The sequence below is a fragment of the Alosa sapidissima genome, chromosome 4 (genome assembly GCF_018492685.1).
Source record: "Alosa sapidissima isolate fAloSap1 chromosome 4, fAloSap1.pri, whole genome shotgun sequence".
NCBI classification, from domain to species: domain Eukaryota; kingdom Metazoa; phylum Chordata; class Actinopteri; order Clupeiformes; family Clupeidae; genus Alosa; species Alosa sapidissima.
In genome coordinates this window covers 4,773,639-4,801,335 of record NC_055960.1, presented here as the reverse complement: position 1 = coordinate 4,801,335, position 27,697 = coordinate 4,773,639, and the positions used below count along the sequence as shown (strand labels likewise).

The following is a 27,697-nucleotide window of genomic DNA, read 5'->3' as shown; positions in this document are numbered from 1 at the left end:
AGTTTTGTTAGTTTTCTTATCTGTCTTATCTTCTACTGTCTTTATTGTACAGTGGAGTTTAGTTATATGTTTATACTTATGTTTACCATTTCTGCTGTAAGTGCATGTTGTGTGTTATGTCTGTATGCTACTGAGACCCTTGAATTTCCCCTTGAGGATCAATAAAGTATCTATCTATCTATCTATCTATCTAAATAGCCTACCGTGAATCATGCAAACAGTCAAAAGATCCTTCTTCTCAACAAATGCCTGTATCACCGTTTTTTGTTTGTTTTTTAAAAGTTATTCCACTGTCGGACAGATGCGATAGCGACATCTGAACGTCTAGCTTCTCTAGCAACAAGCTTTCCGCTGGTAACAGTATCAACCAAAGCGTGCTCAGGTCATGAGAATTAATAGGCACTGTCTGTTGCTCATCTGTCCATCAAGCCCACCTGGACAATCTGATTGGTCAGCTGATTCTCATACGGGCATAAAGGCTTGTCAATGGAGCAACGCCTGACCAAATTTCCCGACCTCAAATTTTGGGCTGGTTTCCAGGCTACCAATTAATGTTGTTAACATCCCCAACAACCATTTACTCTTGTTATCATCTAAAAATAGACCCTAGGTTGTTATTAGACCAACCTTTTTCTTAAATGATTGAGATTCTCCAAATGGAAGAGCTGGTTGTTGCACTAAAAAGATTAAAACACCATTTTCATATATTAGAAACTAAAGTGAAGTCATACAAAACATTGGTACTACATCCAATCTAACATTGAGAAAACAAGCTAATCAAATCTCAGCGCATTTATATTCCAGTTGTATCTGCAGAGGTCCTGTGTGTGGTCAGTGGGTTTCAGACACACTCATGGAACCGCAGGAGATGGGTGTAAGCACTTAGGAACAGTGAGAGGAGGTGAGCAAGGCTCCAAACCAGACTTGACTAATGGGACCAAAAACAGGGTCTGGTGAAGGGGGAGAGGAAGACCGAAAAAAAAGAGGTGAAGAATGGGAAACAATGGGAGAGAGGGAAGGGGGGAAGCACATCAATAAAAGATGGCACATCGTCCCTCTGGAGCGGGCCAATAAATGATTGCGCAGGCAATGCCGGCTGCTGCTGCTGGCAGTTTGCGTGGGCCCAAGCCATCGACGCAAAGCAGATTGGTATTCTGTGCAGTTCTCCCATGCAGCAATCAGGCAACAGCAGGCTGTGCTGAGGGGCAACAGTGCCCCCTGCTTGCTTTAGCTGGTTACTGCACCAGTCTACACAGAAAGTAGGTCAACCATTTACCACCAGCACTCTCTAAAAGGGAACCACAGCAATACACACTCATGCCTACACAAACACACACAGACACACACACACACAAAAGAGCCAAGAACTATTTTTATATTAAAAAAACTAGGCTTTTTGAGTGACCTGATTTGAAGACTTGTAGACCTTTAGAGCTTCAAAGCATTACAGTTCTAACTGGAGAATATATTCAAAAATGTCAGCTGAAGGACACCTTATTATGCCCTTTTTGCAAAAAGAATAACATTTAAGAACAGTCCAATGGTTTCAGCATCAGCATCAAATTAACTGACCCATGGCGGCCCTTTGTTAGAAAAGACAAATGTAAGGCTCATCATTAATGTAGTTATCATTATGATTTTTCATGTCCGATTTATGTCTGATGTACTGTATGCTCCCATTTCATACAAACATGAATCTGTCTGATGCAAACATTGTTCTGTTCCATCCACAAGCTTTCAGAACATTTGCAAAAGACAGACGAAATGAACACACGAGGATGAACAGAAGGCTCCAACTGCATCCATATCTGTATTTAATGTTGAGCGTAATTGAGCCTTTAAAACACAGACTGACCTTTGACCTTGACATACTGGAACTCTGGATTGACACAGAGGGCCAGGTTACTGGGCAGGGTCCAGGGGGTAGTGGTCCAGGCAATCAGACTCACAGCCTCGTCCTCCAACAAAGGGAAGTTGACAATGACAGATGGGTCCTGGACATCCTGGAGAGGGAGATCACATGATGGATCAAGAGGAAAAAAAAGAATCCACATATTACCTGATAAAACTCATTATGAACATGATTAGCCTGCGATCCAGTGCAAGGATGTTTTAGCTATAACAATATTAGGCAGGTTTATAAGGTTTTAAGGTATGTTTTGGTAGTTAACAAGTTTGCCATCCTCAAACACTTTCTGATGGTATATGGTCATATGATTAAGAGCTAAACATGCCTGTCGATACTGGCACCATTTTTCTAGGTTTTTCACTACACACCAATTATGACCCAAACACATCAGCTACTAACTTCATCAGTGCCAACTTTATTGTTGATAATATTTACAAGGCTTGTTGGCTAGTTATGCTATTCATTTTAGCATATAGCTAGCACGTATTAGATGTTTAACGGTCATCTGCAAGCCAAATAAAAAATGACTTTGGGACATAAGGTGTGATGACTGAAGAGTCCCCACATCTTCAGCAGTGTCCAAGATATCTGTCACATACATAGAGATACTAGAACACGGAGTGAAATGTGATTGGTTATTCAACTTCTTTCTGCGCAGTGGTGCTCTTGGGGGAATCACCAACTATTTATAAAGATCAAGAGAGATTTAATAAATCACGAGGGGCGGGGTATTTTGACTCTTGCCTGATTTGAACGGTACTGCATGTTTTGCTGTTTGTGCATACTTAACATGTAGATACGAATGAGCTTAGGCTATATGCCGTATCCCAGCTTTTCTTCTCTCTCTCTCTGTCTTTATCTTTCTTACTCACTTGTAGTGGTGTAACTCACAGCCCTGAGTCATGTCAATGAAATATTTCCTGTTTGTAATTCTCATATTTCAGTACATCTGTGCTGACAGTGCTAGCCCATTTGCACACTCGCAAACACTGACATGAGTGAGCACACGAAACACCCATCACAACTGACATGCGCCAAAGCCTTCACTTGTCCAGCAAAAACAAACAAATATCAAAAACAATCTGGTCGTTGTGAGGGTATAACAGAAGAAATGTACAAGTTGTTCCTTGTTTAATCTATTGCACTACAACAGCGAACTGCCAATTCCTTTGGTGTGAGTGTGAATGTGTGTGGGCAGTACAGCAAGCAGGCCAGCAGCATACCTTGTAGTTCTGGTGAGACTCAAAGTTAGAAAGAGGAGTATTGCAGGCAGTGGAGAATGGCATGACTTTCACTCCCCTGTAGACCAAGCCTTTGTCATACAGCTGCTTAAACACCCACCTGAGGTAAGAGAGGAAACAACACATTAAGAAGGGAGAGCACACAGGCATGGTTGAGAATTTAGTAGTAGTTTGATTATTAACTAGATGTACCGCATAGCGGTACAAAATATGACCGCCGCTCAGTCCTGTTGATCCTTTCCGCAAAAATAAATCACACTAATCAATTTGTCTCCATCTTTTACTCCATCCCCCACTCTTGAAACTTTTGTGTATGCTTGTTTGCCATGGCTGTGTGTCTGTGTGTGTGTGTGCGGCTGCACAGAAAGTAGCCTACTGGTGCTGAAAAGGTGAATAGATTGTAGAATAGCCAAAGAAGTTGTAGCATTGTTATAAAACCTTTAAAATCTCTAAACAATCACAAGTAGGGCAGTTCATCACAGTTTATCCATTGCAACTAGATTGATGAAAGGTCACTTACACCTGTAGGCTACATTGTATTTGGGAAAAGCAAAAGGTATCAGCATAATGTGAATTTTGTGAATGTTTCTTCTTCTGCATAAGATTTGTCATCTTTAGTTCATGTGATAATTTGTACATTGACAATAAAGTAAGTAACAGTAGTCTAAAACGAAATGCTGTTTTACATCTAACCAGTGGTGCAAATAACTGACCAAATGGGCCTTGATGAAATGCGTCGCTAGACTGTTCATACACATTTTAACGGGCCAAAGTTGAAGAGCTGTTGTCCGTTGTTGTTCGTGCAAATATAGGCTGATTCATGTTCCCTTGCATTGTGTAACTGAGGTCCATGGCTTGTCTGGCTTTCACCAGACCAAGCTCAATCTTTTAAGAAATCAAAAAATAAATAGCGGGCAGATCAAGCTGGGTTCACCCAGCCTAGTCCATAGGCGCCCGATATTGTTTAATTTTCCGATTGAGATATCCACGCTCTGGTTATTCTAAATGCAAAAATGCATCAGGGAGTTATGACAAAACTGTAACTAACAAACTAGATCCTAATAGAAAGCTGTTAGCTTCCCTAAGCTACAGGTAGGCCTATAAGGTAGACCTATTTACAACATAAATTGTCAATAGGCTATGCTGGCGACACAAATAAAATCTCCTTTGGAAACCAATGGCTTACGCCTTACAGTATCAAGCGGACTTAAACTGCCATATAGTGCGAAAAGTTGTAATAAAATTCACGCAGCTCCATGAGTCAAGGAAAGAGCGAATGAAGTAGCCACTTCTAAATGGGACCCGCTACACCGTAGCTTAAGGTGTGTTGCTAAAGCAGCCATAATGAAATGAAGGTGTCATTGTTTGGATACTTCACACACACGTGCTTTTTAATCTCACAGACTACAACTACCAAGCTGGAATCAAAGCACATCGATTCCCCTCTCACACCCTGCACGAACTTAAAACAAATAAACGGGCGTCTCAGTCTCACGCATGTACTGTATAGGCAAAACTGTATCAGACCGGTGTAACGTTGGTAAATGTTCCATTGCACAGAATGATTTTTGTAGCACTTGCAACAAATCGAAAGATACAATTACAGTGCTGCTATCAATTTGCTTGGTATAACCGCATTTATAGTTTTCTACAAATGCAATCAAATTGGCCTCCATCACTCAACCAACGCTAACGGTAACATTATTGTACCTGGGTCCTTATTGATATTATAAGATTAACGTACCTGCAGTAAAAACCAAGCATGTCCGATAAACATTCTCAGATTTATTTCGGCTTCAAGAAGAAATGGGAATTACATTTCATGTGAACATCGTCCTATCCTTATTAGACGTTCTCTGCGGTAAACTACAGTCCTTGTAGGAAGTGCCCATTGTTTTTCCAACCCACTTTTACCGGGGGGTGTGCAAATCACAAATGAGTGATTATGGGCCAGGTTGATGTTGGCCCTTGAGACCAACATACCATAAAATATTCTTCATCCTCAGTGCCACGGTTCAGGTAGTTATTTAGGAAAAACTGCTTTTTTTGCGGTTCGGGGGGCCCAGCACGAGGGGGGAGTGGCCACCAGGGACGAAACAAAAATTTTCCGTAAAAGTCTAGTGGGGCTACATACCCACCAAATTTCATGTGCACCGGTGTTTCGGTGTCCCGGGTATCGTTGACCAAAAATTCAGGAAGTAGATGACGGAAAAAAAAAAAAAAAAAAAACCAATCATTATATAACCGCTTCGCTTAGCGCCGGTCATAATAAGGCATTAGATTCATTGGGCCATAAACCAAAATAATGGGAATTTAAAAACACTAAAATGAGCATAAGCGCCATTTAAATTCAACAAGAACAGATGTGAACAGTGTGAAAACAGCATTTGGAAGTAGGGTACAAAGGGTACAACAAAACTAAAACAAACCCTTCCTTCCATTTTATTTTGCAAATGTGTAGCCCTTGAATGCAATAACATGTATTGAAATAGTCTATTTAGAAGTAACCCATTTTTCAAAAAATTTAGGGTGGAGAAGAATTCCACTACATTACATTCTACTAATGGCCCTATACTACTAGGTATCTTTGACTGACGTGTTTAGAACTCCACAAATTTGACCTGTAGGATCACTTTGACACCCTCTGAATGCATACTGAGTTTTGTGGAATTCCGTTCATGGGGGGGCAGTGTTTCCCATACATTGACTAATCTGTGGCGGGGCGCCATGAAATCAAAACCGGTCGCCACACATTAATATTCTATGTTTAATTTAATTTAATTTAATTTAAATTAAATATAAGATCAAATCCTTGCATTGAGCTGCACTTTTTACGCACGCAGCCTTTCCTTGCCCCGCCCCCGCTCTCTCTCGTAGCCCGCTGCCACTCCTCTGCATGTGCATTTAACAAAATATTCACGATTGTTGAAGGATTAATGCCACATACAAGCATTGCATAGAAGACGTCTGGCTAAATTGCTATTAAATCCGCTTCGCATCGTGACCATGCTGCGCAAATTTGTTCAAAACTGCTGCATTAAAGTTAACTCTTCTAAGGTCTTATCACAACATAGTAGGCTACATTGAGGAGATTAAACTAAGTTAAGTTATGCAATCAAGCAGTATCTCAAATCTAACGTTAGAATACTGTTTGGATGTCGAATTTAGCATGCTTAGCCTACTTAGAGCTGCTTGTCAATTTCGTTGATTTTTTCGTTGAAGGGTTGATTTTATTTACTCTGACACTGAATGTTTGCAAAATCCCGATATAAATGGAAAAGTGTTTTCCAAAATTCAAAAGTGCTTGTCCCAAGGAGAAGTACGAACCTTTATTTTACGTAGAAAACGTAATGAATTGCATCCACACATCAGCAGCCTTTTAACTGTGTTACAATTGCAAGGGTTCCCTCACGAACGTCTTAAAGTGACAGGCACACAATTAGACCCAGAGATTAGACCGATTAGACCTATACACTACCAAGACGCGCGCGCCCCGTCCAAGTCAGCTACCGCCACAAATTTAAACCAATTCTGTGGGAAACACTGGGGGGCTATACAATAAATGAATGTATGTACATTTAGTGAATGTAGACAAATCGGCCTGCAGATGGTGGTGATGAGACTCATATACATGCACGCACGCACACACACTCACATACGCACGCACGCACGCACGCACGCACACACACTCACATACACACACACATACTGTATTATTATGTCAACTCCACAACTGACTACCTCTCGTTCATTATGGAATTTGACTCCCACTCAGTCAATTTCCTGGACCTCAGCATCTATAGGGATGAGAATGATACATTACAAACTACCATCTCTCGCAAACCCTTAAGCAGAAATACCCTTCTTAGAGCTGACAATAACCATCTAACGAGTGAGGAAGAACTGCAGTTCCATCTCAGATTTTGCATCCAATGCCGTTTAAGTTATCAAATGGCTTTTAGCAAAGGGGCTACGCAAAATCAGACGTCAACTTGTTACTCTCCAGCAGCCGGGAAAATAAAAAACATGCAACCTGACCCTCAGGGAGTCTACTACTATTCACTTTCAGACACTCTCGAAATATTAGAGACCATCTTGTCCATTCAGACATGAAAATCCCTTGTCCCATAACCTGGCTTTCCAATCCACCTCAAGATTTTCACAAGTGCAGCAACTGCACACAGTGCTCAAACTCCGCCAAAACGAAGCACTTGTCACACCCCCGCACCGGGAAGAAATATTCTAAACAAATGATAAGATGTAATACCCATCGAAACGTCTCTTTTTTGCTGCTCCAAAAGAAAATAACAAGCATCCACATCTGTGTGCTCCGGTGATTCCTCCCGCTCTCCACATGATCAGTCCTCTCCCGTGAAGCACCAGATTGGCAATCAGAAGTGCGGTGGAACTACTTTTTTTTATAGTTATAGCTAGTAATATCAATATCAATTGTTCTTAACCATTTCAGTTAAAATCTGTTCTGTCTAATGTCTGAATAATGACTGTCAGCTGACAACATGGTGTCTTGTTATGTTGTGGTTTTGCTTGTTTATTTTACTGATGACATTGTCTATAATGAGGCCGACTGAACTTACCAAACAGTCTCCATGAACCAAGGATAAAGAGTCTTGTAGTCATTCTTAAAGTCAATCCATCGTCCCATACGGGTAACAGATACCTGATAAAAAAAATAATAATAATGAGTTTGAGGTCAATCGTATCTCAAATCAGGATTTTGGATATGAACATCCATTTCAATATCTCCTTCTCAGGCCAAATCTCAGTCTTGCCTTCACACCACTTTCCTTTTATCACATATGTTTTGATTTAGTGAAATATCCAGACAAGGACCAAAGTGTGACTATCCCCACCCTACCCCTATATGTGTTAGCCTTGTGTGTGATCAAGCAAGACAGAGATGCTCACAACAATGTGGTCCAACAAATAAATAGTCTCTACTACTGGAAACACATTGAAAAGTTTCAACACCAAGTACTGAACAAGTACCAAGTATTGAACATAAACATACCTCCCATTCATTTGAGTATCTCATAACAATGTTCCTGCACTGCTTGTTGTATTCCGCAATTCCCATCTTGGCCACATCCTCTGGCCCTTTAATGCCAAGGGTTTTATCAATTTCATATTCCTAAGAGGGAAAGAGGGGGAAGAAACATTAGACATTATAGTACAAAAATGCAAATCTATAACATCTCTGTCTCAATTGCTATTACTTGAGACACACGGGACTAGAGATGTAACGGTATGAAAATTTAACATGACTATTATAGTGACCAAAATTGTCACGGTTGTCGGTACTATCACAGTATTTTTCAAATGTGCTGAAAATGTTTGAGTCAACAGAATAGCATAGTGTCTTGTCATGAAATAGCTCCTTTAAGAGAAAAAGGCTCCCTTTTTGCTACTTGGTGCGTGTTAGTGCAGAGGGAGAGAGAAAACATGAAAAACTAATAGAATATGGGCAGTTGACTAAGGTAAAGTTAGTCAATTGTTAGTCACTAAAAAAAGCTGCAACTCATTTGATTGAAGCTGTATCTTGTGCATGTCTGTTGCTCACAACTAGCCAACCATAAGGGAGAGCCAGGACGATTAAACACCTTTTAATTAAACTTAATTCACAAAAAGATTGTGCCACACTGAAAGTTAATATTTTGTCACTAGCAACCTACATCGGTCCTCTGTAACATATAGTTGCATTTTCAGCTCTAAACAAAACCTTTCAGGAATTATTTCAACAAAAGCGGAATGTGCGTATTGTTTCATTTGTCCCTCCTGGTCAGGATGAAGCAGGCATGGGGGACAAATGCTCAAAAGTGCAATGCCACTTATCCTTTGGTAGATTGAACGGAGAACCATTCCTATGACTGTAGGCCTGCAAAAATGCACTGCAGATCCACAAATCTACCTAGGTTTATTTGTGTTTGTATCCTGAACTATGCGTAGAAGAGGCACCTGATTTCAAACACATAACAAGTCCACGTTGATGCTGCGCCTGTGCGCATACTGTGGAGGACTCAGATGATGCTGGAAAGAACTCCACACACGTTTTTCACACCGCGGTAATTAAGATAATTAAAATCAAAACGGTAATTGCTATCGTCGAGAATTTTATTGGGGTTTACCGTTAAACCGGTAATCATTACATCCCTACTGAGGACAATGCTGTGGTAGTACTGAAACAGCTATTAGTCAAAACAAATACATTTAGGGGGAAATGGATACTGTTGTAAGACTTGCAGCTCTACTACCATTCAACAAGCCACACACGGAATTGAAAAGTGCAACATAAATGGTTCATACCACAGGCAATCCATGGCAATCCCAGCCAAATCTCCTGTCTACATGAAAGCCACTCTGATGGGCAAACCTGGTGACAATGTCCTTGATGGTACCAGCCAGGATGTGACCATAATGAGGCAAGCCAGTGGCAAATGGAGGCCCATCATAGAATGTGTACCTACGAGTGACATCAAGACAGAATTATTTAGAAAATGACATCATTAACCGCAATGACAATATATCCAGGAAGCAATCTTGGACAATGGTAAACCAGCATTGCAACATTCCACTTTGTTTGGGTTCTCTACATGCAGGTCAATGACCTTAACTTAATGTGGAATGAAGTGATGAGGCAAAGAAGACAAGGCAAGACATTTTACTGATGAAGAATTGGGTTGTGATTAAAGGACATCATCCCCACTCCGCACGCACGCACGCACACACGCACGCACGCACACACACACACACACACATTTGAGGAATGTTGCTTTGTGTAGTAAATTGTGAGTTTACTACATTTTCAGTTATTGCTTAATATAAAGTATGGCTGCAATAATGTTTATTTCTGATACATAAGAATAACAAAAATCACAATAGTCTTACAAACCATTAAACTCTGTCTGTCATACCTTGGTCGGTTCTTGGACTGTTTGAGACATTCTTGGAAGCAGTCCTTGTCCTTCCAGAACTGGAGCACCCGTTCCTCCTCAGAGGGAAAGTGGATGGATTCAGGCACTGGTTCCACCATGGTGTCTACCGATCAAACAAGTCAATATAAAACAACAAACCAATAGGAACCAGAGGATATGGCATTGTCATGTGTGTGAGCCTTGGATTGCAACAGCTGTAGTTTTTAATGCATTACGAGCAAAGTTGCAGACAAAACCCCTTGGGGATCAATAAAGTAAGTATCTATCTATCTATCTATCTATCTATCTATCTAAAACCAACACCACATTTCCACTCAAGTCCACAAGTTCATCTTACTCACAAGTGTTTTGATTCAGTTACTCTAAAACGCAGACTTACAATGAAAAAGTAACTTTTCTGGATTGCTTTTGAGCAACGAATTATATTGATCTTATTCCTGAACTAAAACCAAAACAAAAAGATACCGTTGTTGCAGGTTGTACAACAACTAGACAATGCACAACCTGTCAAAGAAATGACGTAGCCTACATTTTGTTAGCTAACGTTAGTATGCTTTCTAACTTCAGCTAACATGAACCGATTAGCAGTGTCAAAGCAGCTGTTGCTTACTTGAAGTGGAATGCGACTTTACACAGACGCTCTAAATAATTATGATTTCTAACATGTTACCGAAAGTCGCAGGAAGATCTGTGTAATATTTTCAATACTACAATCTACTCACATGCTGGCTTCGCCGGTGAGCTGAAAGGGGAGGTGACAGGGAAATGATGCAACTGAAAGGAAAGCGTTAGCGGAACCGGAAATGTTACCCCTGTATTTAACCATAGATACCAAAGTGCACGTCGGAGAATGTCGACTGCATCTATTTTTTACAGTCTATAATCTAGATAGATACTTTATTGATCCCCAAGGGGAAATTCAAGGTCCCAGTAGCTTAGGACATCACACACAACAACATAAACAGGATGATTTTTAAAAAAAAAAATCCACATGACTAAAATGAACAGTAAAAAATACTAAAGATAGCCTACTAAAACAAGGATCCACTTTCTGTAGGATGTATGAGGCGCTTGCAGTGACAGGGCAGGGATTGACCCTGTGATTCAGTATGCAGTGGTAAGGTGCTCAATGAGGTGTGTGTCATGGTGGTAGTGCAAATAAGTCCAACAGTGCTACAGTGCATGGTTTAAAGTCTAGCATAGTCCAGCATTAAATGGACAATATAAGAGAAAAATGTAAGCATAACAGTTGTAGTATAATTATATGGACAATATAGAGAAAAATGTAAACATAGCCTAATATAAGAATTATAGCTGCAGTGTAAGGAAGTTTAAAGTAGCCTACTAGGGTATCTAGCCATTGGTATGATGTTAGCGTTCATTCAAACAGCTCAAATGACCAATGAAATGTGTCAAAATGCAAAACTTTCCTGTTGACCAGCAGAGGTCATACGTTCACTCCATTTCTGTACATTTGCACTTTCTGTCCAAGCAAATGTTTCAGATCATCTAACCAATTTCCTATAAAAGGTGGGACTGTCTAATAGATTAAACCATAGCAATCTTACAGCCTATCTTTTGGGACAACCTACTAAAGAAGTTAGCTATGCCTCAGATACTGCAGTAGGCCCATGGGAACACTAAGAAGGATATTGCAGCGGTATTACAGAATGTCATAGAAATATTATACAAGTTTACTATAAACATCTGGCTACAGGCCCCTATAAAAAAGGAATGGCTGATTAATGAGAAACATAAATAATCAGCTTTAACTGATGCACAGGCTACATGTGTAGGCCTATGATCCAGATTTGGATGATCTTTATTATTTATTCCTTAATGTGATCAATGCTCAACTTGTGCATTCATGTCACATTGGGGTCTTATTGACGTGTGGATTATCCTCAGTGTCCAATTTCCATTCCAATTTCCCTTTTTATTTTTTTCCCCTGAATGATCTATATATATTTACAGACAAACATTGACAGGATCTGTCACTACCTTCTTAATATAAAGTCCCACCAAGATTATGAAAAAGGAGTGAAGGGAATCTCAGACAATTTAGGGGTCCATATTTGGAGGTAGGACCCACCCCCAGTTGTTAGGCTAGATTATAAAACCCACTTTTGCCAGTCCTTTTCTTTATAAAGTCTTTCCACCTGTGGAAAAAAGTAAGGGTTGAACTTTAAACAAGCCATCTCTGAAACACCATGGACAACATCTACAAGGCAGCGGTAGGTAAGCCTTTCTTTCCACTACAACAGATCAGCATTCACAGTAATAACTTTAAATGTAAAAAAATAAAAAATCCGCCATGGGCTCCAGTATTTTTTATCATCACAACAGCAATATGTAAATTAAATCATTTTTAAGAGGAGAAGTACATTTCATACAAAATATTTTCTCTAATAACAACCAAGAAAAAAAGTCAGATAGCTTAATCCTTAATATAATATAATGAATTTTGATCAAATGTTGCCTGCAGATTTAAGCATAGATTTCCCCTTCTTTAAACCACATTTAAGGCCATTTAATTTAGCAATGTTATAATCCTCCAGAAGGTATAATACAAGTAGATGACATCAAGAAGGGGAATAGAGTTGATCCATAGCATTTTTAGATTAACTAGTGCTGGTCCAGTGATTGTCCAAGAGTGGGGGGGTTCAATTGAACTCCAGTGAGAGGTGAGTAGCAGAGGAGTTAGATGTGCCCTCTTTGACTGATCAAAACCTAAATGTGAGACTAAATGGGTAATGACGGACTCCATTTTTCTGTATTTATTGAAACACAGCTGGAACCAATTTGGGTTATTATAATGTGCTATACTAAAAGCATATCATAGCTCAAACTGATAATTTTTTGCTTCATATCCTTATACGATTTGTGTCTCAGGAAAGTTTTACAGATGAATGAGATGATAAAATGAATTAATCTCTTCTGTACAGGTTGAACAACTTACAGAGGAGCAAAAAAATGGTACATGTCTATGTTCTTCTATTCGATCTTTGTTTGTGTATAAGATATTGTAAAACACTTTAAGCTGAGTTGCTTTCACCATTACATGTTAAAAATGAACAATGAATGGTACATGTCTATATGCTATGTAATTCTATTAAGTCTTTGTGTAAAGAGATATTGGAAAACACTCAGTGTTAGTGCACATACCTCCAGTAATGTGTAACCACAGAAAATAATCTTGTTGCTCCTGTGAGAAACAACTTGTGCATTTAACCCCAAATACCCAGGGCCCTGGGCATACATCAGTCATGTAAATGAAAACTGGACCATTGAGAGACAGTGTGCCCCACCTCACATGGTGCATGTGCTATTTCTGTTCAATAAACAACAAATCATCATGGGATAGCGCGTGTCTATTCAGCTGCTACTAACAATAATGAGGCAATGATTTTTACTTTGCATAGATGTTACCACATTCTGGGACTACACCCCACACTATGCATGTAAAACACTGTTCAAATATTCAACATAGGAACAAATAAATAAGGCAAGTTTTAATTGATCAAATTTATAGATGTCTATATGTATTATACAAGAAGTAACTGGTACATACGTACTTGAGTAACGACTTGGAACCAGTTGCCTTCCTTGTTTCCTCGAAAGCAAAAGATGTATTCTTTCATCTGACTGCCATCTGTATGACAATACAGAGTTCAAGGCTGCCTTTGACATATTTGTGCAAGATGCTGAAGATGGCTGCATTAGCACAAAGGAGCTTGGTAAAGTGATGAGGATGCTGGGTCAGAACCCCACACCAGAGGAACTCCAAGAGATTATTGACGAGGTGGATGAGGATGGTAATGTTGGCATCTACTGTATACTGCTGTCTCACTTACATGTCAACAATTCTTGTGATGCAGTTCTACATGTGCAATTACTCAAACAGCATGTACACATGACATGTATGAGGAATGTGCTTTTCAGATAATATGAATGGCATTACTTTAAATGGAACTAGCTCTGGGTTGGAAACTTAGTTTGTTCACCCAAGATCATTATTTTGCTGTACATGTATATTAGCCTGCTCTGTATAATCCAGATCAACCACAGGCATTTGCCTATTAAGTCACTAGTTTTTCTTCTCAGGAAGTGGCACAGTGGACTTTGATGAGTTCCTGGTTATGATGGTGAGGTGCATGAAGGACGACAGCAAAAACAGGTCTGAAGAGGAGCTTGCAGACATTTTCAGAATGTTTGACAAGTGAGTTACATTTGTTACTCCATCCACCTGTTTAGTGCTTCCCTTAATAAAGTAATAACCTAACTAACTAATCAAATTATTTTAAACGAATGCTGTCCAACAGAAATGCAGATGGATATATTGACTTGGAGGAGTTGAAGATGATGCTGGAAGCCACTGGGGAGGCCGTCACAGAGGACGACATAGCAGAATTGATGAAAGATGGAGACAGGAACAATGATGGGAAAATTGATTATGATGGTAAGATACTGATTGGAATAGACGGCCCAATAGCAGCCCATTGATTGTATATTTGAATATATTTGATAAACTGGTTAAAAACAAGCATAATTGACTGTTGTGATTGTATTTCTGAATGATGTTTGTTAGAGCATTTCTACGACCATCATCTAAGAACAATATATTTTCTCCCTCAGAATTCCTGGAATTCATGAAAGGAGTGGAGTAAACCCAGTAGATCAAGACTGTGTAAATTGAATTGCTTTGAGTATTTGATTACGTCTCACAACAGCAATGACTGTAATGCAAATTCCATGTTCACCCAAACAAGCAAATGGTAATGTGCTCTGGTTTGTAATGTTGTATGCTAGAATATATTTTCTGTTTTAGATGCAGCCTTGTCCCAGCCTCACATGCATGGGGAAATACTGAAGTTGCCAGATGTCTTTGCAAACCATCAGATGCGTGTTGTACAAGTTAAGGCAATAGACATTTTAGCTTTTAGTATAGCAACACACATCACTAGACTTAATTTCACCGCAAGACCATACCAATGTCAATGTTATGGAACACAATAAAATACTGAAATGTTTCACAAGCTACACTATTCCTTTTTGCAACCACCACACCATGGGATGTTTTAAACAGCTACATTTCAAAACAAGATTTAAATTCACCAAAGAGGATTTCTAAGGGGCAGCAACAGGCTTGAGACTCTGACCTCCCAATGCACTGCAGAGGAACCTCATCTGTCTGTCACTACCTCATCTGTGCTTAGTACAGCTGTCAAACAGTTGTTTAGGAAAAAAGGCCAACGACAAGACTTGGAGTCATGCATGGGTCATGACAGAAATTAAAATGACCCACACATACCAAAGGCAGTGTCTCTAGTGAGATTGTGTAAGACAATTGGCTTATCATGACCTGTATTTAAACTTTCTACAAATGTTCCAAGGAAGTCTGCTTAAAATAGTTCCACTGTAAAGTTAATGGCATATTGTGCAGGTTTTTACTTCATTCTTTTAACGATATGCTTAACTGATGTGCCTCACTCTGATGGTACATAGGTAAATGAAGGAATGATGAAACATGGCTTTTGACCAGACTTTTACCTACACGATAAACAAGGACAATTTCATTTTGAGGTGGAGAATTTTGAACTTGAACTAGCTTACTGGTGTGTTTTGACAATATATTTATATTGTCAGAACACACCAATAAGCTACCTCTATTAGTGTCCATCTGTTGCATTTTAGCTAATTGGCTCTTAAACGTTCAAAGAATGTCTTACTGCTGTTTTAACATATGCACGTGTCATGCATCATCACTCTCCATCAAATGCAGTTGCATGTCTGAATGTTACAAGACACTTGGCCTTGGCTCAGTTGCTTTCATACTCCTCATACATGTTAAAAATGAACAATGAATGGTACATGTCTATGCTATGTTCTTCTATTAAGTCTTTGTGTAGATATTGTAAAACACTCAAGTGTTGCTAGTGCACATACCTCTAGTAATCACAGAAAATAGCCTTGTTGCTCCGGTGAGAAATAACTAGTGCATATAACCCCAAATACCCAGGCCCATGGGCATACATCAGTCATGAAAATGAAAACTGGACCATTGAGAGATAGTGTGCCCCACTGTGCTATTTCTGCTCAATGAACAAATCGTGAGACAGTGTGTCTATTAAGCTGATACTAACAATGAGGTAATAAATTCACTTTGCATTAGATGTTGCACATTTTCAAAAGTTCTGCAGTCCTGACAACAGGAATGCTATTAGTAGACCAACGATTCAAGGTGATTCAGTGCCACTTGCAGCAGCTATATTGTGAAGGTTGTTAATGCCTCTGAAGGAAAGTTTAGTAATACTGGAGAAAGTGTTGATATTTGAATTCAATAGCCGAACTAAAATACCCCCCTTCAGTGCTCCACGGGTGAGTATCAGTCAGTAAAAGGAGCCTGCAATATTTTTTTCAGTGTGCATACATACTTCTATTAGCTTGACATTTACCAAGTGTGGCAAAGTATATTGGCTTATAATTACTTACCATTACTTTAAGATCACCACAGTAAAGCAATAGCCATAGAGCTCCACAACTTTTTAACTCAAGACCTCGCTACTGGGAAAGTACGAGAAGGAGCTCAGGTCTGCGCTAGTGAATAGCGCTTCAACATTTAACTCTGTTGAACTCCACTATTCATGGGTTTCATCAGGTCCCTTTCCACAGGTGTATTAATCAAGCACCATGCAGTCTGCATTGATAATTAAGGTGCTTGATTTTATACTCCTGTGGAAAGGGACCTGATGAAACCCATGAATATTCAACTGACCATGTCAACCAAAATAAATGCAGTGGCAAAAAGGACTTCTCCAGGATGTCAAGAATCCGTAAATAATTGATTACCACATCAAGGCAAACTAACAAGAGGCCAATAGATTCCCATTGCACAATATTTGAGAACAGACACCAGAATTAGTTTGAGGATTACAGGCACACCCAAGACTTTAATGTAAAATGAAAGTAGCAGTGAACCTTTTCAAAATGCAGTTCAGCTGGTCGCAATGCTTCACAGAAACTACATGAATCTGCATGTGAAAAAAAAAACCCTCATGTTCCATTCACAGTAAAAATGAGTTGTTGACAGTGTCCTTAACAAACCATGGCTTTATTGTTGTGGTAGTACACAGTTCATTAGGAAAGATGGTATATGTGGTGCCTCTAGAATATCTCTCGCTGTTTTATTTCTTGGCAATGGCCTGCGCCCCCTTCTTGTTGTGTTTCTTGGCAAAACGCATGTTCCTCAAGAACTTAGGGCAAACCTGCAGGAAAAGACAAAGGCAGTGAAAACCAGACCCTGCAGTACCAGGCAATATCAAAGACTACAAGCCATGGAGGACTCCATGTCGAAAGGACTTCATGTCCTGACAAATAAAATCCTTTAAGTAGATCTTATAGAATCTGCTGAGGTTGGCACTGCATTAATGCAATAATTAATCATCAAGACTGATTAGCTGTCCATGTCAGATCGATGTCAGAGTTAGGCAAGGATCACATCGACCATGTCTGAAAACACATCTGACTGTTCATCTACGCTTTAGTCATTGACAGTATGGTCATCCAAACTCAGGGGAAACCGAACCAGAGATAAGATGACCACATGCATCAGAAGCAGCAATCAACAGACAATATCAACTGCCATGTCAGTGCTTAATCCACAAGCAAACTCAACAATAATACAAGAGCTATGAAGCCTTAGCTGCAGAGAAATGACTAAAAAGACAGCACTACTAAACCTCAGGACTATGTGTCAACTGATTATGTCTGGTCATTAGGCCAGGGTCAGTATTTGCAAATGTATCAATCTTCAGTATATTTTTATGTTTACCCATACTTCCACAAAATTCCCTTTTGAGAACCATTTTCTCATACCTGCTGCAGGAAACAAGACTCACTTTTTGCATTGACCCAAATGTAGGTGCACCCAAATAGTCACATCGACCAAGGATATATGGATGCAATTCATTTTGTTAGAAATATCTGATTGAAAACTGTTTAAGTACTATGGGTGTGAGTGCGGTTGGTAAAGGACACACATGAGCACAGAAGTCAAAAAGTTGGGAGTCAGTAATAGATACACATAAAGATAGAAGTTAAAAGTTGAAATCACAGTAAGACATTGCACAAAACAGTAACAAGCATGGTCGACTTGAACACGCCTACCAAAACAGGTAAGTTTAAACCAACATGAAGAAAGTGTAGCTTAACACTTCCAATAACCAGCATGCTTACATCTTCAGCAAAAACTATTAATTTCAACTTACCCCCTTCAAAGACTCGTAACGGTTGGACTTTGGCTTCTTGATGCCATTTCTGTGCCATTTGCGAGCTGAAGATTAAGAATATTACAAGACTTCAAAAACACAGGGGAAGCTGAATTGATGTTCACAACATGAGCTTGCACCAAGCTACACTAATGTTAGGCTAGCTGTCTAGCGTCAACGTTAGTTGTCCAACACCGACCTCAGTTTTACCACATTAAACGGTGGTTTATAAGGTATTACAATGAACACAGTGGAACTACTTACACTGGTTGTGGGTGGTATGATTCTTTGACTTTGCCATTTCGGTAGCTGATTCTGTTAGAAAGAAAGGGAGGGAGAAGATGCAAATAGCCAGCGAACGTTAGCCAACCATACCAACATCCACAAATGCCCTTATATTTAACATTAACCACTTACTCCGAGACACCAGAAAGCTACGAATAGAATGCATTGTGGTGTTAATTGTGATAATATTGTGCGATAAATTGGTTTCAAGAAAATTCGTAGTTAGGTAGCACAAAAGGAACACTAACGTTACAGAACTGAAATCTGTGATGAGTAGAAGTTAGCTTATAATTTTGAAGTGATACTACAATAGAGTTGTAACATAAAGACACATCTAAATAGCACACTAATGGTTATTAATTTCTTTAGAACAACAGCTTGAAATAAAGCTTGAAAGATGTAAGATTGCTTTAGATTCAGAAAACATGTTGTGAGAAAAATCTAATACCTGCCACACGTAGGGGTTCTACACCGGAAGAGGACACACGATGGAATTGTGGGAAATATGAAAGAACCGAAGTAGCAGGCCTGGAACTCCACAATAAAACCAATGCTGCCCCCTATGTGGGCAAAAAAAACAAAACATCTAAAGCATCAGATTGGCTCTAAATTGAGTGAAAATCTACGAAATCTGTACGAAATCTAATTTCATACAGCCAAGAGTAGGCTACTGACTTGAACTGACTGCCCTGTGCCCACCTTTTATATGATTAACAAAAGATTTTGGGCTCAACAGCCAATCAAATATTGTACTGAGTTGTTGGAACAGTTTATGGCTGGGCTATTGCCAGACATGGGCAGTATTTCAATTATATGTATTTAAAATACGTATTTAATTACTTTAGCGTATTTTGTCATTTGTATTTTGCAGGATTGGAAAAAGTCAAATGTATATAAGTAAGTATAAGTATATATACTCTTTTGATCCCGTGAGGGAAATTTGGTCTCACAGTGAGGTGAAGCACACACTAATCCCGGCGCAGTGAGCCTGCATCAACAGCGGCTCGGCTCGGGGAGCAGTGAGGGGTTAGGTGCCTCGCTCAAGGGCACTTCAGCCGTGCCTACTGATCGGGGTTCGAACCGGCAACCCTCCGGTTACAGGTCCGAAGTGCTAACCAGTAGGCCACGGCTGCCCCAAATGTAGTTTGTAACAAAATACTTGAGGGATTGTATTTGAGTATTTCAACTACTTAAATACTTCTTAAATAAGGCAAAATGTCATCACTCAATTAAATATACTACCCGTTATAACCATGGCAATAGGCAATGCTTATCATAAAGCCAAAGGCCAGAATCTTGGTGAATCTGGTTTTAATAATAGGCTGGGTGCCTGGAGATATCCTTTGGGCAATTCCCTATATTCAACTGTAAAGTTGACCTAAACATTTCATTATCTTTTTGGAAGAAAAGCATGAAATGTTTACCCATTTTCCATTTTCCTTGCTGTGGTATGCCACATTTTGACCTTAAAGGTGTTAGATCCAACTTTCATCTATTACGATCCCCTCTGAACATGTGTAAAGTTGAAAAAAAAAATCAACTTTATCACCCTTCTGTAAGGACAACATTGGGTGTAAACCCAATTTGTTTGTTTATGTCAATTTTTGTCACCCTGTAGACAACTTAAAGCCCCTTAGAACCCCTTAGAACATATCAGGAAGTTGAAAGAAATTAAAAAAGTAACTAGGAGCTTGAATTGTCAGCTGTGTTAAGTGCTACAAGACTAAAATTTGAAAACGACAGATAAGATACTGAGGGAGAATATTAGGACCACGGCCTTTGACCCCATGACCTTGAGTACCTAATAGCTGATGTACATTCCTACTACAGGACAGTATTAAAACTTGGATTTGACATGAGGATTTATGTAAGGAGTAACATCCTCTATTCTGTTTATCCCCCATGTTGCCAGCAGTCATGCATTTATAGCACAACAAGGGAAATGTAGTTCAGTTTAAAAAGAGGCCGACCTGTTCAATTTGTTGTACTACTTTCATTGGTTACGGAAAATGATGGTGGGTAGTTTGCTTTGTTACAGTTGATTCCACTGTTGCGAAGCCTGCTTGTCATATATCAGTTCAATCATTGTTTACATTGATAAGGGATGGTGATTACATTTTTGACCAGATCTACTTCATAGGTGCCCCAATGTACAGAATTAATAGCCCCTTGCCAGCCAATCAAAAATAGTATTTCTTGTCTCTTGGGAATACATTTTCAATAATATGCCTTGTTAGTATACCATGATTATTTTGTGGGTATTTTTGTATTTCCAAATTACTACTTACTTGTATTTTAATTAAATACATTTTTTACATCAGTATTTTGTATTTTATTTTGTTACATTTCATGAGCCAGTATTTGTAATTTGTAACAAAATAGTTTTTGATGTATTTGTGCCCACTTCTGGCTATAGCCAGTATGTTTAGCTTATTTCCCATTTACAGAGTCAAGACTAGAGCTTTATTTTGAGTGCACACATGAAGGAGCACGTAAGGACACAGTAAAGGACAACTGATTCTTTCCAAACAAAGGTGTATTGCATTAAGAGACAGTGCCTTCATACACTTCATTTATTGTATGATATACAAAAGCAATCTAGGCACTCCAAGGAAGGTAAGGATGAGGGAAGAGGAGATGACAAAGCCTGTATAATGGTTTATGATAAAAAAAAAAAACTCCATGGAGTGCCTAGATTGCATGTTTATCTGATCATGGAATGACTCTTTTCTCCTTTGCATCTCACAGAGTTACCAGTCATCTGTTTTAATCTTAATTTATTGCATTGGCAAATTTATAAAATTAAATGCTTCAATATATAGCCTACTAAGTAGTAGGCACAATATTGTGTATCTCAATTTCTCATGACCTGTAGGCCTAGGCTCTATGTGGTGAGCTGGATAAATCCTCATAAACATAAACACACAATATTAAGCAGAATGAAAAAAAATAAATGAGGCTTCAGGACCAGGGGCATGTCATCACTGACAGAAATTATTTCTATGTCAAAATCATTGGTCATAACAAGTAACATACCCATTTCTGTAAATAAGTCTATCAATATTGAACCAGCTTCTATTTAACATTTTTTATGATATGGAAGATCACATTAAGTCATTCACAAACTTTCAAACACCACAAAAAAAATGGAAAAGGGACCAGTTACATTTGCTTCTATAATTCTGTCCACAGGGTGTCAGTATTGCTCAATGTTTTAGCATCCAGGAGACATCTTCTGGCTTCTGGCATCTTCTAGCTGAGGCAAAGAACCCATGTTACACACCTCCTTACCAACTGGGAGCCAGCTGAACAAAAAATATCTATTTCATCTGCAAACCACATTTGTAATCACGTGAGCGCAATCTGCACCACTAGTTTAAGTAAGATATTTTAGGTCAAAAACACATTTTGATTTGTGTTTTAAAACATCCGCCAGCTTCCAAAGGAGAATATTTACGAATTGATAAAATATGTCATTTTATTTGATTTATGTATGCACAAAACTGCATGGAAACATTTCTTGCTGATGGGACAACATTGCTTCTGTATTGGTCATGTAACAAATTGTTCATACACAGTACAGAAAATGAACAGAATAATTAGTGGTGGTATAGTGTTTTTCAGCACTCTCCTCTGACCATTCAGATGGAAGTGGATCCTTCAACCAGGAGGTGCCGTTCTCTCTGCTGTACAGATTTGAGATGAGTTGATGTGGGTATGATGTGGAGAGCACCAGGAAACCCCTCCTCTTGCCTCCTCTCTGTGTTGTGGTATCATCAAAGGCCATGTGATGTGGAGTAGATCTCGTGCACAAATCACACAACTTGGAATATCTTTAAGCCTCACAGTGCATGGCTCTCTCTCTCCCTCTCTCTTTCTCTCTCTCTCTCTCTCTCCCTCTCTCCCTCTCTCTCTCTCTCTCTACCTCTCATTCTCTCTCTCCCTCTCACTCTCTCTCTCTCTCTCTCTCTCTCTCTCTCCCTCACTCGCTCGTCTCCTCTCCTCTGTGAGCACTCGCTTCTCAAGCGAGGCAAAGCTCCACTGAAGCTGAAGTAATCACGCAGCATCCTATATTTAGACCCTTCCTTCATCGCTGATGCTGCCACGACTCCCCTCTCACAGGCATTGCATTCAGGGCCTTTAGTACTCGTCATTTACACACTGGCATTGCTTAACAGTAGACTGTAAATCTAGACAGTTTTTATTCAAATGAAACTTCTCAGACATCTGAATTGGAAGAACATTTCTATAACAATGTAGTTGTGTTGGATACTGTGTGTAATGCTCGCTGAACTTATGAGCACACAGTCATCTTTAATATTTTGTTAATCTTTTCTCATCATGATCGCCTCAAATCTCAATTAGTAAATAAAATATTAGATACATAGAAACACTAATCAAATAGGATTTAAGGCTGTAGAATAGGATGTCTATTCTAATAGTCTTGTCATGGTTAGAAAAAGCTGTGAGATGAGAAGAGTATTTGCACCTTTTCATTTTAGACATGTTCCCCACTCCCCTAATCAGAAATGCAGACAGGAAGGACCACCAGGACAGGGAAAGCCATTTGCCTCCAGCTACCAGTTCCTTACATAGCATGAAGGTTACCCATGATGCTTACGTAACAGCAGCCTGAGGAACCACAGCAGGAATCACATGGTCCATCCCAGCGCTAGGCTGGCTTCATCTCTAAGCCTCGCTCCTTCCCTTCCCGCTCCTGCTCTTTTATCTGCAAGAACTAGAGAGATCTCCTTGCAAAATCCCCCTTTGTTGTCTGTGTGATTTGAGCAAATCCCTCCAGGGAGCACACCTAACTGTTTGGGCAGTATGGTGTGGATTGCCAGAGGGGGTGAGGAGGTCTTTATCTGAAAGGAAAAGTGCTTATTCTTCCAAAGCAGCAGAGAGAGACTGAGATGAAAGAAGGAGGGAAATAAATCGTTATTTCACCCACCTATCTTCCACAAGTGAATGGTCTTGAAAAAAGAAACGCTAAAGCTTTCGAACGCTCATGGAATAGAAGTCATCAGAGGGCAGTATTGGTTATTGTGTGAAACAGGATATTACTTGGGGCCAAATAAGAGAAATGTAGATGTATATATTTAATCTGAGAGAAATACTGCAAACCTTTTGCAACTATGGAAGCCATTTAATTGGAATTCAAATGGCTTAATGTTGCTGAATTATGCATGCTTGTGTGATTACATCAGAGGAGAGTAAAGGTATTCTGCACCTCCTTTAAATCAGCTCTCAGATGAACCACTGGTCATGTCCAACTGTGCCATCCTCACTTGTACATAATGCAATCAAGATACAATTGACTGCTATGCAAAGACATTCATACCTGGGCTTTGGATTCTAAAGAGAATAGCAGTATTTCTGTGTGGGTGACATCACTCTTGTGTACTGTACATCAACACAGACATCCCTGTGGACAAATAGAGCCTAAAACTAAATTAACTATCTACACTTGAAAAACAGACTGCAGCTTCTCACAAGAGCCATACACATGTAAAAATAAAACATTCACAGTCTAGGCAACGGGCATAATGAGGACCCACAAGGATATGGCTGATTAATTATGTGAATAATTAATTGCCAGTAGTTGAGCAATCATGCTTCAGGCTGAAAGCCACATGAGTGTCTGCATTGTTGCTGAGTTAGATTTTGTTAAAGAAAAATATATCACTAGGGTTATTACAAAGGAGTTTGATTTGCGAACGCACACAGGAAAACAGGCAGGTGCTGAGACAACTCTGACTGAAAATGTGCAACGTTGCAAATCTAGGAAATCCTTAATGCCATGTTCAACATACGTGACTGAGAAACTTTCATGTTGCTCCAGCACAACTACCCCTCTGCAGAGATTCTAAAATGTATCAGTGCTGCAGAACTAATATCATTATCTCAAGCACTATCTCCAACTTCTAATACAAATGGCAGGCAAAGTCTGTCAACAAGCTAGTTCTGCATGAATTATAACTATCCTGTGGTATGTGGGAGCATTGAGCTGACTCATCAATCTTTGTGCTTACGGTCTTGCCCAAATTAGCAAATCGATTTTGCCTAGTTATCAAAATAGTTGTAATTTTTTAAGACTTTGCTCTTTGCCTAGCATTCAAAATAGGGCCCTTGAGCTCTTAATAAATGCCATGATTTCCATGGTTTTAGCTCATGGGTTGCCTTCTGTGAGCGGTCAGTCCCACAGGAACTACAGACTCATGCCTTTTCAGAAGGGACATATGGGGTGACACTGATGCACTGAGGTCTACATGTAAATAATAAATGAGTTAAATTATGTGATGTGCTGAATTTGAATACCTGTGCAGTTTGTTTAAAAACCTCCAACCACAGCTGCACTTGCCAGTGAAACTTGAACTTTGCACACTTCCAATGGCCCTAAACTACAGAAATGCATCATGTCTAATATACAACATAATATCAAAGTTGCCTTTTTACACATTCATTCTTTTAGGTTCCATTTCTTCTGTGCAGCACTTCCTTTGCCAGGTTATGTGTACTGTATGTGAAGGTAGCCAGTGGTCCTCTTCTCTGCCTGTCTACTTGTGGCCTTCTTTGTTGTCATTCTGTATATTCCCTGCACGGCCTGCTAGTTGCCTGACCACAGGCAGCAGAGAGCCATCCTAGAGGGCCAAGACCACAGGTTGTTGGTAAGGGAAATGAGGTACAGATACTCCACTCAAGGCAGGGATCACCAGAGCGACAGTGAAAAATAAACCTAGTAAAAAAATAAAACTTTCTCCACCACCCAAGCCATATAATTACTGCAATTAAAGTACACCCACTCAAAACAGGAGAGCTTCCTTGGAGCAGACAGGCAGGAGAGAGAGAAAGAAGGACAGGGTGCAGAGGAGAGAGGGTGATCGCAAAGAGAGAGAGAGAGAGGGCGAAAGAGGAAAGAGGGGGATAAAATATCCCACCCACATCCTGGAACCTGTCACGGAACTTTCAATTGGAGAGTGAGCACTGAGGAAAGCCGCAGACACGCCTAGACGTGCATGTGGCTCGCATTAGAGACAACTGTCTTCTGCTGGGTGTCGTCTCATATTACAACGAGAGTTAGACCAGGCCAAGTCCAAGCTCCAGGAAAAGGGACAGGTGCCCATTAGAGAAATATGGAGGGCGAGAGTAAGAGGGAGAGTCAAGGAATTTGAGAGATAAAAAAGATGGAGAGAGGCCATTTGGAAAGCATTACACTGCAGTGTGCTGTAATCAGTCCCTGAGGTTGGTTGTTTCTCCTCTCTCTCATCAGCACCATTGATGTGTTGCCACGTCCATGTTAAAGCCATCTTCCTGTGCCCTGGCATGTGCCGGGGGATGGATGTGGGAGAGCACGAAGGAAGCACAGAAGCACATGCCAGTGACACCTTGTGCTGCGCCCGGCTTTGCAGACAGTCTGTTATCACATGGAATAGACCTGTCATCTCTGTGTTGTAAAAAGAGGCGGGGGGGTGTTTCTGGTCTCTTGTGAATGTAAAGTCTTCCTCCACTGCTTCTCTTTTTCTTTCTCCTCTCTCTCTCTCTCTCCCTCTCTCTCTCTTTCAGTGCGGGAGCTGTGCACGAGGGACCCTAGAGCATTTGACATTTTGCCTCCTCCATGTGGGAATAGCTGCCAGCCCACTCCAATGAAGTCATGTGGTTAGCTAAGGAGCGGAAGAGTTGGAGGGGTCGGGGGGGGGGGGGGGGGTTGTTGAATGGTGTTCTGTCCTGAAAGCCTTTGGAAAGAAAAGATGTGAGAGGAAGGGACTGAGTAAGGGGAGGGAGGGTGGTATGTGTGTGTGTGTGTGTGTGTGTGTGTGTGTGCTATGTCCTCTTCTGTCCCTGAGCCGTGAGCACCACCCCACAGCTGCTACCACCACCACCACTGCAGTACACACAGACACAGACACACACACTCCCCTCTCCTCGATTGGTTGAGTGTCTGCTCACACTGCACGGAGGGGCGGGACTTTGGCATACTAGAATGAAGAGAGGACTGGAGGGAACAAAGCGGGGGGGGAGGAAGCACCCGCGCGCCTGGATGAGATCAGCCTCTGTGATTGGCTGGCAGAGAGAGTGAATGAGGGGCAGCTGATTTGAATGGGAGCCAGCTGTTGCGGCTCATCTGGGGCTGGCACTGCCCGGAGTCCTCGCCGTGTGTATGTTTGTGTGAGAAACCCACGTACACAAACACACACATACACACACACATACACACAAACACAGAGAGAGAGAGAGAGAGAGAGAGAGAGAGAGAGAGAGAAAGAGAGAGACAGAGAGAGCAATGCAGTACAGACACATGCACAATGAATCAGTGCAGGCATGGGGCAGATGGAGGCAGCTCACACTAATCCTGTGTGTCTAATGTGCTATCAGGTCCAGGAGCACACACACACTTGCACACATGTACATTCCGACCTGTCTCTACACTTAGCACTTCCTCAATTAAGATTCTAGTGCCTCTATACAGTAGAATGTGGCAGATAAAAAGGCAGAGCTATAAATAACAGGTGTTAATGTGACCAAGTGCATTTAAGGGATAAATTAGGAGGAAAATGGGGGTGTCTGACTGTCCAAGAACACAGCCATCTATGCTATCAATCAGCTGTGGAGTGGGAGAAGATAGGGTGTGGTGTATGAGAGAAGTGATTAAGTTACGTAAGGCATGTCTGATGACTCATTCTGCTCGTCTCACACACAGACACACACATAGACACAGACACACATTCAGACACACACATACTGTATACCATTCAGTAAGATTTTTAACATGGCCATATTGACTAATCTGTGTCTCAGGACAACTTGACATTTGTGACCTGTTTATTTTTTTATTTTTTTGTGGCTGAAAATGCATCTTTTCCTATCATTTAATGACCCTGTTTAATGCTGAACACCATGAGAGCAGCAAGGCTTGTCTTATAACAGTTTCTTGCCTTCATATTCATATATTTTAATATAGCGACCAGTAGGCAGGGGTGGGGATGGATAATTCATTATTATTACTATACCCTGTTGCCAAAGGGGCTATATTACTGAAACACACTC

General features: G+C 40.2%; 3 protein-coding genes across 8 annotated transcripts in view; 1 reads left to right on the top strand and 2 right to left on the bottom strand.

Annotated features, from left to right (window-relative positions):
• iars1 (isoleucyl-tRNA synthetase 1) overlaps positions 1 to 10,917 on the bottom strand; it is a 64,344-nt gene extending 53,427 nt beyond the window's left edge. The window contains exons 1-7 of one of the 4 annotated variants that reach the window (XM_042088976.1): positions 10,823 to 10,917; positions 10,080 to 10,203; positions 9,472 to 9,628; positions 8,180 to 8,299; positions 7,746 to 7,828; positions 3,133 to 3,250; positions 1,856 to 2,003 (exon numbers count right to left, since the gene is read on the bottom strand). In XM_042088976.1, coding sequence (XP_041944910.1) covers positions 1,856 to 2,003; positions 3,133 to 3,250; positions 7,746 to 7,828; positions 8,180 to 8,299; positions 9,472 to 9,628; positions 10,080 to 10,198 — 745 coding nt within the window. In that variant the 5' untranslated portion in view covers positions 10,199 to 10,203; positions 10,823 to 10,917. The other 3 variants (XM_042088979.1, XM_042088977.1, XM_042088978.1) reach the window with 3 other exon arrangements.
• Positions 10,212 to 15,136, top strand: LOC121706893 (troponin C, slow skeletal and cardiac muscles-like). 3 transcript variants are annotated; one of them, XM_042089020.1, is made up of 7 exons: positions 10,212 to 10,354; positions 13,046 to 13,076; positions 13,769 to 13,915; positions 14,205 to 14,319; positions 14,423 to 14,559; positions 14,736 to 14,787; positions 14,929 to 15,136. In XM_042089020.1, the coding sequence occupies exons 1-6, from the start codon at positions 10,307 to 10,309 to the stop codon at positions 14,765 to 14,767; spliced, it is 510 nt and encodes a 169-aa protein (XP_041944954.1). In that variant the 5' UTR covers positions 10,212 to 10,306; the 3' UTR covers positions 14,768 to 14,787; positions 14,929 to 15,136. The 3 variants fall into 3 exon arrangements, with proteins under 3 accessions (XP_041944954.1, XP_041944953.1, XP_041944955.1); XM_042089019.1 differs by having other exon boundaries at positions 14,736 to 15,136; XM_042089021.1 differs by lacking the exon at positions 10,212 to 10,354 and adding an exon at positions 11,006 to 12,334 and having other exon boundaries at positions 14,736 to 15,136.
• Positions 15,137 to 17,192: 2,056 nt separating this feature from the next.
• On the bottom strand, positions 17,193 to 19,209 carry rpl29 (ribosomal protein L29). Its single transcript, XM_042089022.1, has 4 exons — positions 19,101 to 19,209; positions 18,632 to 18,682; positions 18,368 to 18,432; positions 17,193 to 17,365 (listed from the first exon to the last, which is right to left on the bottom strand). Exons 2-4 carry the CDS (start codon positions 18,666 to 18,668, stop codon positions 17,285 to 17,287), a joined length of 183 nt encoding a protein of 60 aa, XP_041944956.1. The 5' UTR covers positions 18,669 to 18,682; positions 19,101 to 19,209; the 3' UTR covers positions 17,193 to 17,284.
• Between the last annotated feature and the right edge of the window lie 8,488 nt (positions 19,210 to 27,697).